Consider the following 13960-nt stretch of genomic DNA (forward strand, 5'->3'; position numbering starts at 1 on the left):
TTTTGGCTATGGAAGAAAAGTTTGAGACATGCAGGAGGACTAATTTAGGAACATCTGTATTAAAGTCTTTGAAATTTTATGTACATAAAATTTCTCTGTTTACAAACTGGAGTGTTGAGACAATTGGTGCTAAGAATATGTAAAGACTTTTTTTTTTTTCTTTTTGAGACAGGGTCTCACTATATAGTCTTGGCTAGCTGTGAATTCAGTATGTAGACCAACCTAGTTCCAGACTAGCCTCCAACTCCAAAATATCCACACCCCTCCGCTTTCCAAGTGCTACGATTACGGTTGTATGTTCTAATACCCAGTTTGTAAAGCCTTTTGAATAAGGGAAGCGGTTAGAACCAGTGAGATGGCTCAGTAGGTAAAGGCATTTGCTGCCGACCTGGTGACCTGAGTTTGATCCCTGGGACCCACGTGGTGATTGCAGGAGAACCAACTCCTACAACTTCTGTAGTGATAATTTTGGAGTTCTGGTCTCTTTTAAAAACATAGAAATATTAGTAACACATATATTAATATATATAATATTAATATATATTGTGTTATATCATATATTAATATATATGATATACAATAATATATATTAAAATATAGTAATCATATATTAAGAATATGTTTTCATTTTAATCCTAGGTGTAGGGATATGGGGCTGCTTCAGACTACTGCAGTAGCCGACTGTGACTAGCAGAGGTTTTGCCAGCAACTGCAGATAGTTTCTGCGTTCATGTGACATTTGGAATCCTGGGGGCTTTTTAGAGGGTAAATAAATGCTAGGACCCCAAGAAGTGGGGTGAGTTGTTAGTTGTTGGGGGTTGTTGTTGATTGTTGATGGTCAAGGCTTGTTAGGTAAACTTGTGCAAAGAAGAAACAAGAAGAAAAAGAAATGAGATATCCTGACAGCAAAGATCACACTTGCCCCAAGGAACTCAGTGCCCCCATCAGCAGGAAGTATGCTAACGATAACATCTCCCACTTTCTGACTCCAGCCTTTATTCAGGGATCTCTTTTCTTTCCTCTATCCTTTTCTCTCTTTTACCTAGTGTTAGGGGGTTGAAAGGATAAAAGGAAGGGGATGGAGAAGAGGAAAGAGCTCACAAAGAAGCCAAATCCAGCTATAGACCTCCCCAGACATTCCACGGCATGCCCGCTCCCTACCCCACCTTTCTACACACCTGCACACAAAACAAATAAATGTAAACAAACCCTCCTCCATTGGCACTTTGCAGGAATAAGGACCTAGGAGGCTGGAGAATGCTGTGTAGTGCAGCAAGGACCCAGTTTTGATCACAACACCACAAAAAGTTTGAGAAGTAAGAGGGAGAAAAAAGGTGTAAGCAAGAGAGACCCTGGTAAAGCTCACAATATATTGCTCGAACACGGTTCAGTAGTCTTGAGGGTATATTCCAGAAGGCCTCCTTTACTGTAAAAACTTCCTTTTTTAGAGGAAGCCAGTTCACCATGTCGGCGGCCGCTGTGGACCCAGTTAGTGCCACACCAGTGACAGGATCAAAGGAGATGAGTTTGGAGGAGCCGAAAAAGATGACCAGAGAGGACTGGAGGAAAAAGAAGGAGCTAGAAGAACAGAGAAAACTGGGCAATGCTCCTGCAGAAGTCGACGAAGAGGGGAAGTAAGTCTTGTGTTGCTGGTCTGGTTAAATCCATCCCCAGTTCATCGGGCTCCTACCCTTTGCTTTGGTACGAGATTGTCCTTTGCTATTTGCAGAATTTGTCTTCTTTCTTGTTTCTTCAAACTCATACGTATATAGTTGAGTAGACAAATGATACTAAAGAGCTTATAGTGACTAGCAGTTGTCCTTTTTACCTTTTTTCTGTCCCCCGCCTAAAACGGCTACTTTTACATGCTCTTATTTTGAATTTTTCACATCTTTGAATAACAATGCCTCTGTGATTGTTTTAATCAGTGGGCAGTGGGCAGTAGTTTAACTTTCAGCTCTGATGGACAGCATACTAACCCCTCCTCCGTCTCCTTCCAGTTGTACCATTCGTCTCTACATCTCTATTAGAAAGTTCCTTGGTGTAATATAAAACATCGTACATCTTTATTCTTAGTTCTTCTGTTAATGGAAATAGCAACCATCTTCCCTTTCCCATCCCACTGCAGGATTTCTTTTCTTAGCCTCTGTGCTCACTACCTTTGTGGGCAAAATGCCATTTTCAAACTTCCTTCTTTACAGTTTCACTTAAATTTTATTACAGAGATATCAACCCTCATATTCCTCAGTATATTTCTTCAGTTCCATGGTACATTGATCCTTCAAAGAGACCCACTTTAAAGCATCAGAGACCACAGCCAGAGAAACAGAAGCAATTCAGTTCATCTGGGGAATGGTACAAGAGAGGCGTAAAGGAGGTATGTGGCGACCTGTGTGTCATTTTGCCGGTGGAGGTTTTTTTTTGTGAAGAACTTAAGAACTTTGAATGTAATGCTGTTTAAAGTAGGAAAGTGTTGTGTGACCCTGGTGTTGAAATTCATAGTGTATACAATGTTCCTTCCAGTCTTTTTCTTACATTATTTCTTCTTTTATATTATTAAAACCCTTAAATTTGGTCATCTCAGAACATGAAGGCTACCTGGTCTTCCTTTTTTTTTGTAAAGATTTATTTATTATGTATACAGCATACAATGTTCAGCCTGCATGTATTCCTACATGCCAGAAAAGGGCACCAGATCTCATTCTAGATGGTTATGAGCCACCGTGTGGTTGCTGGAATTAAACTCAGGACCTCTGGAAGAGCTGACAGTGCTCTTAACCACTGAGCCACCTCTCCAGCCCTTGGTCTTCCTTTTAACAAATAAAGTCTTTCAGTAGACAAGATAGTGAGAGCCACAGTTACTTCTGATAAATAAGAAGTTTGTTTTGTTCTTTTCTGTCCTTGAACAGAATTCTATAACTACCAAGTACCGCAAAGGTGCATGTGAGAATTGTGGAGCCATGACACACAAGAGGAAAGATTGCTTTGAGGTGAGTTTACTCCAAGCCTGTTGGGAAACCATCAGCCAGCCATTTGTTTTCCCCTTGTCGGAGAACTTCTATTTCCTAAATTTTTTTTTTTTAAAGATTTATTTATTATTATAAATGAGTACACTGTAGCTGTCTTCAGGCACACTAGAAGGGGGCGTCAGATTTCATTACAGGTGGTTGTGAACTACCATGTGGTTGCTGGGATTTGAACTCAAGACCTTCTGAAGAGCAGTCAGTGCTCTTACCCGCTGAGCCATCTCTCCAGCCCCTATTTCCTAAAATTATTTTAGAAAAATAAAAATGAATTTGCTTGAATTTAGTCTGGTATCATTACAGTTTCTTGCCCAAAGACTGCCTGGTAGTTAAAGACACTAAAGATGCCACAGTGCGTCTCCACCAACGCTGTGAAAGTTGCAGGAAGTCTTCCCTGTGCTGCAAGTTCTTAGGAAAAGATCTGCTGTCTTTCAGAGACCAAGGCGGGTTGGAGCTAAATTCACAGGTACTAACATCGCTCCAGATGAGCACATCCAGCCTCAGCTGATGTTTGACTACGATGGGAAGAGAGACCGGTGGAATGGCTACAATCCAGAGGAGCACATGAAAATTGTTGAGGAATACGCCAAAGTCGATCTGGTAAGCCAGTTCCCTGCTTTCTACTTCCCTAGAGAAGATCCATCCTGCTGCGTCTCTAACCCGGCAACGCTTTTGCACATCTTGGGGCTCTGAAGATGGAGCCATTTCTTAGAGTCGCGTGTCTAATTCAGTTACAAAAGTGGTGTAGTGGCCCTGCTTGGCAGCAGTTTCTCCCCCACCCCCTCCCCGCCCCCTGAAACAAGGTCTGTCAATGTAGTGGTAACTGTCTTAGCACGTGCTATGGAGACAGGCTGGCCTTGAGCTCTTGCATCTGCCTCCCAAATGCTGGGATTAAAGGCAAGTACCACCACACCTGGCTGGCAGCAGCTTCTTGAGTCTCTTATTCTTTAGTCCCGGTGTGATCAAAGACACTAGACGTGTAAGAACACACTGACATCCAGATCTTCTTATGTTTATTTGTTTGTTTGTGGCAGTCTCGCTGTGTAACCCTAGCTTGCCTAGATCTCACTGCACATCAGGCTAGACTAATACTCACAGAGATCTGCCCACCTGCCTCCTGAGTACTGGGATTGAAGACAGGTGTATGTCACCACACACAGCTGGTTTTGGCTTTGTGAAGCTCTAAGCTACAGCTTGTGTCTAAGACTGTTTTATAGTTATCTCACATCCCATGTAAGCATAGCTAACCTGTTTCAGAAAACTGAATTTTAATCTAACTTCAGTTTTTGATTTTGTTTTTGTTTTTGTTTTTGTTTTCAACAGTGATTCTACCTTTCTGTCTTCTTACCCAAATTCTTTCAGAACAGTAGTCAGTTCTGCTGTTTTCTTGGGTTTTTTTTCTTTTTTTTAAGGAGTTACAGATTACATTTAAAGGTCATGGGTTTTTGTTTTGGGGGTCAGCTTCTATTTTGCTTTGTTTTCATTTTTAAGGGTAACATGTAATGCCTACGTAGCCACGGATGCTTTTGAGCCTCCACCTCCGCTATACTAGGAGTATGAACATGTGCTACTATGCCTGGCAGGATCATGGGGCAGCATATAAACATCTAGATGTCATGTTTTCCTGAGCATTCCTGAAATATACAGTAACCTGAGCCTGCCAGAGATTAGTCAGCCAGCACTGGGAGTCAGCAGCGTCTGCCGCTGCTATCGGGACTCTCTCTGTAGTTTACATCAAGGCTTGTTCACGCAAGAGGCTAACTCTCTATAAAACTGTCCTTCCTTCCTCCTCCTCCTCCTCTTCCTCTTCTCCCTCCTCCTCCTCCTCTTCCTCTCCTCCCTCCTCCTCCTCCTCCTTTCCCTCCTCCTTTTTTTTTAAAGATTTATTTATTTATTTATTATGTGTATGAGTACACTGTAGCTGTTCAGATGGCTGTGAGCCCTCCTCCTTCTTTTTTGAGACCCAATATCCTACAGCTAGCTCTAAGGACCATTTCTGAAAGCTCTAAAATCACCCACTTTAAGTATGTACAATTTAAATGGCCATCTGAATGTTGTAAGTAAAATTTAAATGTCTTTATTTTTAAGGCAAAACGAACATTGAAAGCACAGAAACTGCAAGAAGAGCTGGCCTCTGGGAGATTAGTGGAGCAAGCTGTAAGTAACGATACAGGCTGTTCAAGTGAAGTATTCAGACTCTTTAAAACAGTGGTCCTCAACCTGTGGATCAAGCAATTGGTTCACCGGGGTCACTTAAGACCATCGGAAAACACAAATATTTATATTATGATTCATAAGAGTAGCAAAAGTACAGTTGTGAAGTAGCAACAAAAATTATTTAATGGTTTGGGGTCACCACAACATGAGGAACTGTATTAAAGGATCAGAGCATTCAGAAGGTTGGGAACCACTGCTTAAAATGAAGTGGAACTTAGAGCAAGAATTCATGTGATATGTCTCCAGTTAGGATGGAACTGAACTTCCTATCTCGATCTCCTGAGCACTGGAGTCACAGGAGTGCACTACATACACACAGGCTTCTCTTAAAATAGCATTTATTCAGATCTCGTTAATAATAATTCACTATCATATACTTAAATGATATATGAAAAAATAGAAGACTACCATAGAAAAGGACCCATAAACTCATGGTATTTTTTGCTTGGTTGGTTTGTTGGGTTTTTTTGGTTTTGTATTGTGGTGGTGGTGGTAGTGGTGGTGTGGTTTTTTGGTTTTACTATTTTGCATATGTGCTGTGTTGGGGTTTGAACTTGCAAACATTCTGACAGCATTTTCTAATTGAACTTGATTTCTAAAAAACTAGCAAGGTTAGGGGCCAGTGAGATGGCTCAGTGGGAAAAGGCAGTTGCCATGGGTTTAGTCTGAGCTGCAGAACCCATGTGAGGTGGCGGGAGAGAACTGACTCCATGTCCTCTCACCTCCACATGTGCACAGTGGCACATGCTGACCCAATAATAAAGAGAAAGGGAACTAGTCAGGTTTAATGAGTGTGATGCAGCCAGAACCTAAACCAAATGGAAATGAATACATCCTGGTTTCTTTAGTCATCTCAGTCTTCCTACTACTTTGTATGATTATAATCCTGTACCAAGAGGCTGCAGAGGTACCCTCTTAGTCAAGAGCACTTGCACTCCATTCCCAGCACACACATCAGGCAGCTTACAACTGTCTGAGACCCCAGCTCTGAGCAACTCAGTGTTCTCTTCTGACCTCCAAGGGAACACACATACACATATGGAAGACATTCTACATCAATAAAGTAGTTCACAATAGCATACTTGTATCAGAATGTATGTGCTTGGGACAGTTAAGAAGTATTAGAGCGTGTTGTTGAAATGAACCAGCCAACCTTCCCTACCTCACCCTCTCCTTCCCTTTCTTCAGTGCTAGGGATTAAACTCAGGGTCTGGTGCATGCTAGGCATACACTGAACTACTCACATATACCCATTTATATTATAGGGTTTTGTTTTGTTTTGTTTTCTGGGTTTTTTGTTTGTTTGTTTGTTTGTTTGTTTGTTGTTTTTTAAAGACAGGGTTTCTCTGTGTAGCCCTGGCTGTCCTAGAATTCACTCTGTAGACCAGGCTTGCCTCAAACCCAGAAATCCGCCTGCCTCTGCCTCCAAAGTGCTGGGATTAAAGGTGTGTGCCACCACTGCCCGGCTTATATTGTGTTTTTAAGTGCGAAGTAATCTGTAAATTAAATGAAAAGGATTTACAATTGTTTTCCTTCTTTCCTGATGCAGAATTCTCCAAAACACCAGTGGGGAGAAGAGGAACCCAGCTCTCAGATGGTAACCCATGCTTGTCCTTTCTGGCTGCCTGCTCTCACTACTGTCATTGGCTTTTAGTAATCGTAGTCATAGTAATAGCTTTAAGTCTCACAATAAGCCTTTGTTTAAAAGGGAAAGAAAACAAGGTCACAGTGCTGCATCTTTTTGCTCAGTTTTCTCATCCCCAACTCTTCCTTTCAGGAAAAGGATCATAACAGTGAAGATGAAGATGAAGACAAATATGCAGATGACATTGACATGCCTGGGCAGAATTTCGATTCTAAGAGACGCATTACTGTTCGGAATCTCCGGATTCGTGAAGATATTGCAAAAGTAAGTCACATCAGCCTGCGCTCCAGCTCTGACAGATAGCGGTTCCGCACTTGCCCCGGCTGTGCAGTCTGTGTGTGACTTGGTAGTATAATCGGAGGTACTCGGAAGGATGGCGTCAGCTCCTCCCTGTACAGGACCTACACGGATGCTTAGGTAGTTAGAGCCTACTCTTCCGCCCAGCTGAACCCTTTCTCGCTATAAATCAGTGGTAACTCAGTCTTCAAATATTTTTCCTTTCAGTATTTGAGAAATTTAGATCCAAATTCTGCCTATTATGATCCAAAAACTAGAGCGATGAGAGAGAATCCTTACGCCAATGCAGGAAAGAATCCAGATGAGTAAGTATTCAGTTAAACTTCAGTGTAAAGGGGTCAGTGCTTTCTAATTTGATTCTGTAAATGAGTTTTTCTTAAAGCAATCTCTAAGACATCTTTTTAACAACTATGCTTTCAGAGTGAGCTACGCTGGAGATAACTTTGTTCGATATACAGGCGATACCATTTCAATGGCTCAAACACAACGTAAGTGTTTGCTCTATACCAAGGCCTTTTATATAGACTTTAGGGATGAGGACTAGCAAGATGGCTCAGGGGCCTGCCGTCAGGCATCCATATGGTAAATCAAGAGAAGCGAGGTGTCCTCTGACCTCTCATGTGTTCTGTGGCATGAGCACTTGCACACACAGATAAGTAAATGTAAAAAAGGAAACTGGGGATTTTAAAACAGGCATGATGGCATATGTCTATGACCCTACTACCTGGGACACCAAGGCGGGAAGAGTGTCACATGCTTGAGGCAACTGTCTCAGAAAAAGCCAGCAGAAACAAAGAAAAGAGGAGATGGGAGTTGGGAGAGGCGCTGAGAGCAGCTATTTAAAGCTTGCTTTAAAAACGCAAAACCACAGGGAGCTATCAACTCATCGAGACACTTTGTATTACTCTAGTGTTTGCTTGGGAAGCCTACGACAAGGGGTCTGAAGTGCATCTCCAGGCAGATCCTACAAAACTAGAGCTGCTGTATAAGTCCTTCAAAGTCAAAAAAGAAGACTTCAAAGAGCAGCAGAAGGAAAGCATCCTGGAAAAGGTAACTAAGAAACGGCTTTACCGACTGCATTAGAAGCATTAAGCTTGCTATGCAGTACAGAAAGCCAAAGGTAGGCCTAGTCCTATCCTTCCGCCAACTCAATTGGTAGAGACTTTTGCATCAATCACAACCCTCCAAGGTGGAGGTGCTTAAGATAAATGCCTGTTCTTTCTCACACGTTGTTATGGCAGTGGGTCCCCTAAGACAGCACTGCTCACGTCTACATCACAGTCTTGCTTTCTCAATCCCAGCCCAGCATTCTAAAATGCTTTCTGAAGGTTCCAGAGCAAGGCCACAAAGTATGTCCCCATGCACAAAACACACTTTTGCTTTCATCACATTTACTAGCTTCTGGTTGGTGGAAGAAGTGACACAGTCACATCCAGACTCCAGAGTGGTGAAATTGGCTCCATCTCTTGATGGGAGAACCAGTAAAGTTGTGAGGGAAAGGATATCAGGTATGCACCAAAAAATGTATGGCCATCCTGAAACTACCTCACTTACCAGATAACCAAGAAGGGAAACATCTTATTTACCTGGGAAGAACTGGTGATGCTTTTTCACAGTTTCCTTAGGAAAGCTAGTTAAAAACAAACAAAAACAACAAAAAAGTGTATTTATTGTCATTGAAAATAAGCCCTTCCATAAAGATTTAATAGAAAAGATTGGTTATAAAATGTGCCTTAAAATGCTCAATGTCTTTTTAGTATGGTGGCCAAGAACACCTGGATGCTCCTCCAGCTGAGCTGCTCTTAGCCCAGACAGAAGACTACGTGGAGTACTCCAGGCATGGGACAGTCATTAAAGGCCAGGAGCGGGCTGTTGCTTGCTCCAAGTACGAGGAAGACGTGAAGATCAATAACCACACGGTCAGTGCTCGGCTCCATACTGTTTCTCACAGAACTTGATGCTTGACCATTGATTTCTCTTTGTTGTTGGTGACATTTTAGCTTTGCTTTATGATTTTTTTTCTAAAAGTGAAAAAAAATTACTACATTCATCTGCATGCTTACCCAGAATCAAAACATTTTTTGTATGTTGTACCATTTATACTTTGTCTGGGTTTAAATGTACCACTATTGTGTGTATACACACACACACACACATACACACAGACACACACATGCAAATTGTATTTAATAATTTTTGGCAGAAATATTTGGAAATTGCAGATATGACATTTCACTCAAACATGTTATCATACAATCTTCTAAAAATGAGCGTGCACATGTGCAGAGGTTAAGTCAGAGTTGATTTCTTCCTTCCACTTTTGTGTGCATTCTAGGAATCCACTCAGGCCCATCAGCCTTGTGTGGTAAGCACATTACCTCTGATGTCTCTCTGAGTTAAGCCTGTATTGATTATTTGTTAGTGGTTGTCTCTTTTCCTATTTATTTTCAAGACAGGGGTCATTGGCCAGACCTGGCATGGAGACTTCCATGCTCTGCATTTGGCTGTGTCCTAGCAGGAGCATAACTCCCCTCTTCCCTCCAGGTCTTAAAACAAGAATTTAGGTCCAAAGCCCAGATTTAGTAGAGCCTAAATTTTTTGGCAAGAATATATAGTTGGTGATACTGTGTCCCTGTGTGTATTACATCATAAAGCATATATATATATTTGGCGCTGGGGATTGAACCCAGGGCCTCATACATGCTTAGCCATGTTCTGCCACTAAACTACAGTATTGACCACATTTGTTGTGAACTTACACTAACAAAACTTTTATACATCAAGGATCAAAAACTTACAGACTGTAGCTGCACTGTGTAGAACAGAATGAGCCAAACAGACCTTACACACTGTCAGCATAGTGTGTCTGACACATTGTCAGACCTGACAAGGGTCTATGCACTGTTCAGTCAAAGCCACTTATCAACAGTAAAACCTTAGGCTTGGAATATTTAACACCTTAAGAGAAATCAACTATACTAGATTTTTTTCATAGACTTTTTTGGGAGGTTGTGGGTGGGAGTCAGTTTATTGAGACATGGTATTACGCAGGCTGGCTCAGACTTGACTGTTCTGCCTCCTCAGTGTTGGGATTATAGACACATGCCATCATGCCTGGCTCAGGCTTTTAAGAATAAAACTTAGACCTTTATAACTACACTGCCTAGCTTTCCAGCATTTGACCCACTCTCTGTCTCTGTTTTACCCAGCAAAGGAAATACATTCAAGGCGGCTGCATTATTCGATACTCCTGTCAGCAGGATGGGAGAGTCCCTAATCCTAGGCTCCTTTCCAAATAACCTCTGTGTCTCTCTGCAGCATATCTGGGGATCTTACTGGAAAGACGGCCGCTGGGGATACAAATGTTGTCACTCCTTTTTTAAGTATTCCTATTGTACCGGAGAAGCCGGGAAGGAGAGTGTTGTAAGTATTCCCCTCTGGCCTTTCTCTTTGTGGAGGCAATTGGTAAGGAGATGAGGTGGGGTTTCATGTAGGCATGGCTAGCCGAGAACTCACTCTGGCCAGTGGTGACTCTGAGCTTCTGACTGCTGCCACCACCACCCAGATGCTAAGCTTATGCAATGTGCTCAGGCCTGGCTCTAGGAGATGCTAGGCATGGGGCCCAGGTCTCTGCAGGCTAAGCAAGGACTCTACCAACCAAGCTACACCCCTGCCCTTGGCCTCTAGTTTTTAAAGGTATAAGATAGTCAGACCCTGCATAAATTATATCTTCTCATGTTTCAAATTCTAACCTGTTCTTCAAATGATTCATAACTATAGTCTTCAACTCAAATTATATTTCTTTTCCCACAGAATTCAGAGGAATGTATTATGAATGATGTGACTGGAGAAGAGTCTGTGAAGAAACCTCAGACGCTCATGGAGGTCAGTGTGATCCTCTGCCCTGAGTCACCAAGTCCTGAGGCGGGTGTTGAAACGTGTGCCAGGGCTCTGTATTCACATAGCCTTTTATTCTCCCTGTCAGCTGCATCAGGAGAAACTAAAAGAGGAGAAGAAGAAGAAAAAGAAGAAGAAGAAACACCGAAAGAGCAGTTCTGACAGCGACGGTGAGGAAAGGAAGCAGGAGAAACTGAAAAAGGTACATGTGACATCTCAGTAAGCAAAGTGTCAAGTGGCAAGCCAAACTCGGGGCTACTGTGGCCATTCCTGCCTGCCTGCAGACCACCCTGAGTGTGCGTTGTTTGCCCAGGTCACATAAGTGGCAGTTGTGTGTGTCTGTCTGTGCCTGTCTTTGTTTATGTCTGTGTGTCTTTGCCTGTTTGTGTGTGTCTATTTGTGTGTGTGTGTGTGTGTGTGTGTGTGTGTGTGTGTGTGTGTGTGTGTGTGTGTGTACACTCATGCAGAGGTCCAGAAGACAACTGGCAGGAGTTGGTTCTCTCCTTCCATCATGTGGGTGGTGGAGATTAAACTGGAGTCAGGCTTGGCAGCAGTTGTCTTTATGCACTGAGCCATCTCACCAGCCCCTTAACAGAGTTTCTTTAACTGATTAAAAAATGTCATAGAACATTTTGTGCTGTATGGAAAATATCAGATGAGCCAAATAGTAAATGGTGGTTGTTTCACAGTGTGGGGGCTGACTATTCTTTCAGACCGTGGGGTTTGATTGAACACTTCCTGTTCCATGGGGTCTTTTGTGTTCCCGTGTGATAGAGATTCTTGGTGCTGATTTTTCACTCTCACCACAGGCACTGAACGCAGAGGAGGCTCGCCTTCTTCACGTGAAGGAGATCCTGCAGATTGATGAGCGGAAGCGGCCCTACAACAGCGTCTATGAGACCCGAGAGCCTACAGAAGAGGAAATGGAGGCCTACAGGATGAAACGGCAGAGGCCAGATGACCCCATGGCCTCTTTCCTAGGACAGTAACTAGTCAGGATCGGACACATGCCAGCATGCTCTTTTCAGCTCCTTGCCACCTATAGATAGAAAATCTTTATCTGTCCTTTTTGCTCCCTGACATTAATAAATTTTTCTGAAGTCTCAAAGTCAGTTTTCTCAACAGTCAAGAAGCAAAGCAAGCAAGAAAGAGCATCCAGTTGTGATTAGGGTTAATCATCCATCCTAATTAATGATTTGGAAGGAGAGTTTGACTCTCTTTCTCTCAAGTGTCTTGCAGGGTCTGCCATGATGGCTCATCTTGTGATGCCAGCACCTTAGAGTGGTGGAGGCAGGAGGATCAAGAGTTCAAGGTCAGCCAAGTATGGTGGTGCGCACCGTAATCCTAGCACTCATGAGACTGAGCCTCTTAGCATTAGCTCCATAGCAAGTGCACCAGTCTGCACTGCATGAGGCTTTGTCTCTAAATGGAAACATTGGAGGCTGTCCTAGGCTACATAGCAAATGATATCAAGAAGAAAGAGAGAAGGAAGGAAGGAGGGAAAGAAGAAAAAAACAAAGTCATTTGTTCGTAGTGAGGCCTCCAGCTGTGTGTCGCCAGTCCTCCGGTCTCCTGTATGTAGCCCTGCCCTGTAGGTCCTCTCAAAGCCAGAGCCCAGTTCTTAAATTACTAGCGATTCTAGTAGTGACATCATTCGTAATCTAACTCCATAATTGCAGTTACAGCATTTGGTTTTGCCATCTAATATTTTCTTAGTTTTAAACAAAAATATTCTACCTTCATCTGCGTCACTGGAGGGAATCTGCAGGGTATGTAAATATCTGTGTCCCCCATAATCCTAATAATAAATCTATTTTTCATTCGGTTGTTAAACGTTGGATTTTCATACATTTCCTTATACCTTACATCTAAAATGCTTAGCTTTTAATGGTCAACATTGACTGCTTCACACTTACCTTGCTGAACATGAACTTTCAGACCTGGAAGTCATTTTTATGATATATGATGTGTTTTTACTACTGTACATCATTTAATTCTGATCTGTTTAACGCTACAAAACTAAAATTGAAAAGATCTAGTTACCTCGGCTGTGTACCCAGCAGATACCATTTGATAAAAATAGAAGAGCAAAAACACTTGAGGCTGACGGTTCTTTAAAGACATAAGGATGGCTTCCAACATATGCACGCTGGCGCTGCTGTGATCTTCAGCCTGCCTTGCCTAGAAACATGGCAAAGTCAATGCAGACACCATCCCACTGTGAGAGCAAAGTCTGAGGACACTGACTCCCTGAGTGTGTTCCAAACTGACTTCCAGGATACCGTGTGACATCAGCATTTCAGACAGGCATGAGAAAAGCCACAAATACCTGGCTCGACGTGGTGTCAGCATTCAGACTGTGATTCAGACTGCAGTGCAGGCTTAAGGGATTGTCCCAATCAGAGAAGGGCTTGCTTTGCAAGCATAAGGATGTGACTTTGAGCTCCAGGACCCACATTAAAGAGAAAGCAGCCCAGCCAGCTGCAGTGGTGTACGCTTGTAATCCCAGCCCTGGGCAGGCAGAGAAAAATACCTGAGGCTTAAAGGCTCAGCAGCCCAGCCAAATGTGCAAGGACCAGACCAAAGAACAGCACCGGAGGAACAGGTTACTACACATATGCCCCGACCTCGACACATAAGCCATGCTTGTACCCACTCACGCATACAAAATTACTATGCAAATAGATGTCTGATCATAAATGCCCAAACTGGGCTCTATCTCTACCTCAACATAGGTGGTTCAACACCAAGTTGGTTATTGGTGTCTATTTTGTGTATTCTCTTTTGTTAAGAAAGATGCCATTGAGAATATTTAGCTGTGAGTTGTTTGAAGAATTAACTATTTGGCAGAGAAATGGATTCTAGGGATGCCGAAGAAGGT

The 13960-nt window shown here is 42.6% G+C and overlaps 1 protein-coding gene across 2 annotated transcripts in view; it reads left to right on the plus strand.

The window, feature by feature from the left end:
• The window catches only part of Slu7 (SLU7 homolog, splicing factor), a 14925-nt gene extending 2014 nt beyond the window's left edge, over positions 1-12911 (plus strand). For both annotated transcript variants that reach the window (XM_031353000.1, XM_031353001.1), the window contains exons 2-16: positions 1449-1634; positions 2224-2377; positions 2910-2990; positions 3459-3623; positions 5112-5180; positions 6790-6837; positions 7018-7149; positions 7390-7487; positions 7603-7670; positions 8093-8232; positions 8940-9101; positions 10501-10605; positions 10996-11067; positions 11168-11281; positions 11889-12911. In XM_031353000.1, the coding sequence (XP_031208860.1) occupies positions 1465-1634; positions 2224-2377; positions 2910-2990; positions 3459-3623; positions 5112-5180; positions 6790-6837; positions 7018-7149; positions 7390-7487; positions 7603-7670; positions 8093-8232; positions 8940-9101; positions 10501-10605; positions 10996-11067; positions 11168-11281; positions 11889-12068 (1758 nt within the window). In that variant the 5' untranslated portion in view covers positions 1449-1464 and the 3' untranslated portion in view covers positions 12069-12911. The remainder of the gene's footprint in view (positions 1-1448; positions 1635-2223; positions 2378-2909; positions 2991-3458; positions 3624-5111; positions 5181-6789; positions 6838-7017; positions 7150-7389; positions 7488-7602; positions 7671-8092; positions 8233-8939; positions 9102-10500; positions 10606-10995; positions 11068-11167; positions 11282-11888) is intronic.
• Positions 12912-13960: the final 1049 nt, after the last annotated feature.

This window comes from Mastomys coucha, unplaced genomic scaffold (genome assembly GCF_008632895.1).
Source record: "Mastomys coucha isolate ucsf_1 unplaced genomic scaffold, UCSF_Mcou_1 pScaffold5, whole genome shotgun sequence".
Classification (NCBI taxonomy): Eukaryota; Metazoa; Chordata; class Mammalia; order Rodentia; family Muridae; genus Mastomys; species Mastomys coucha.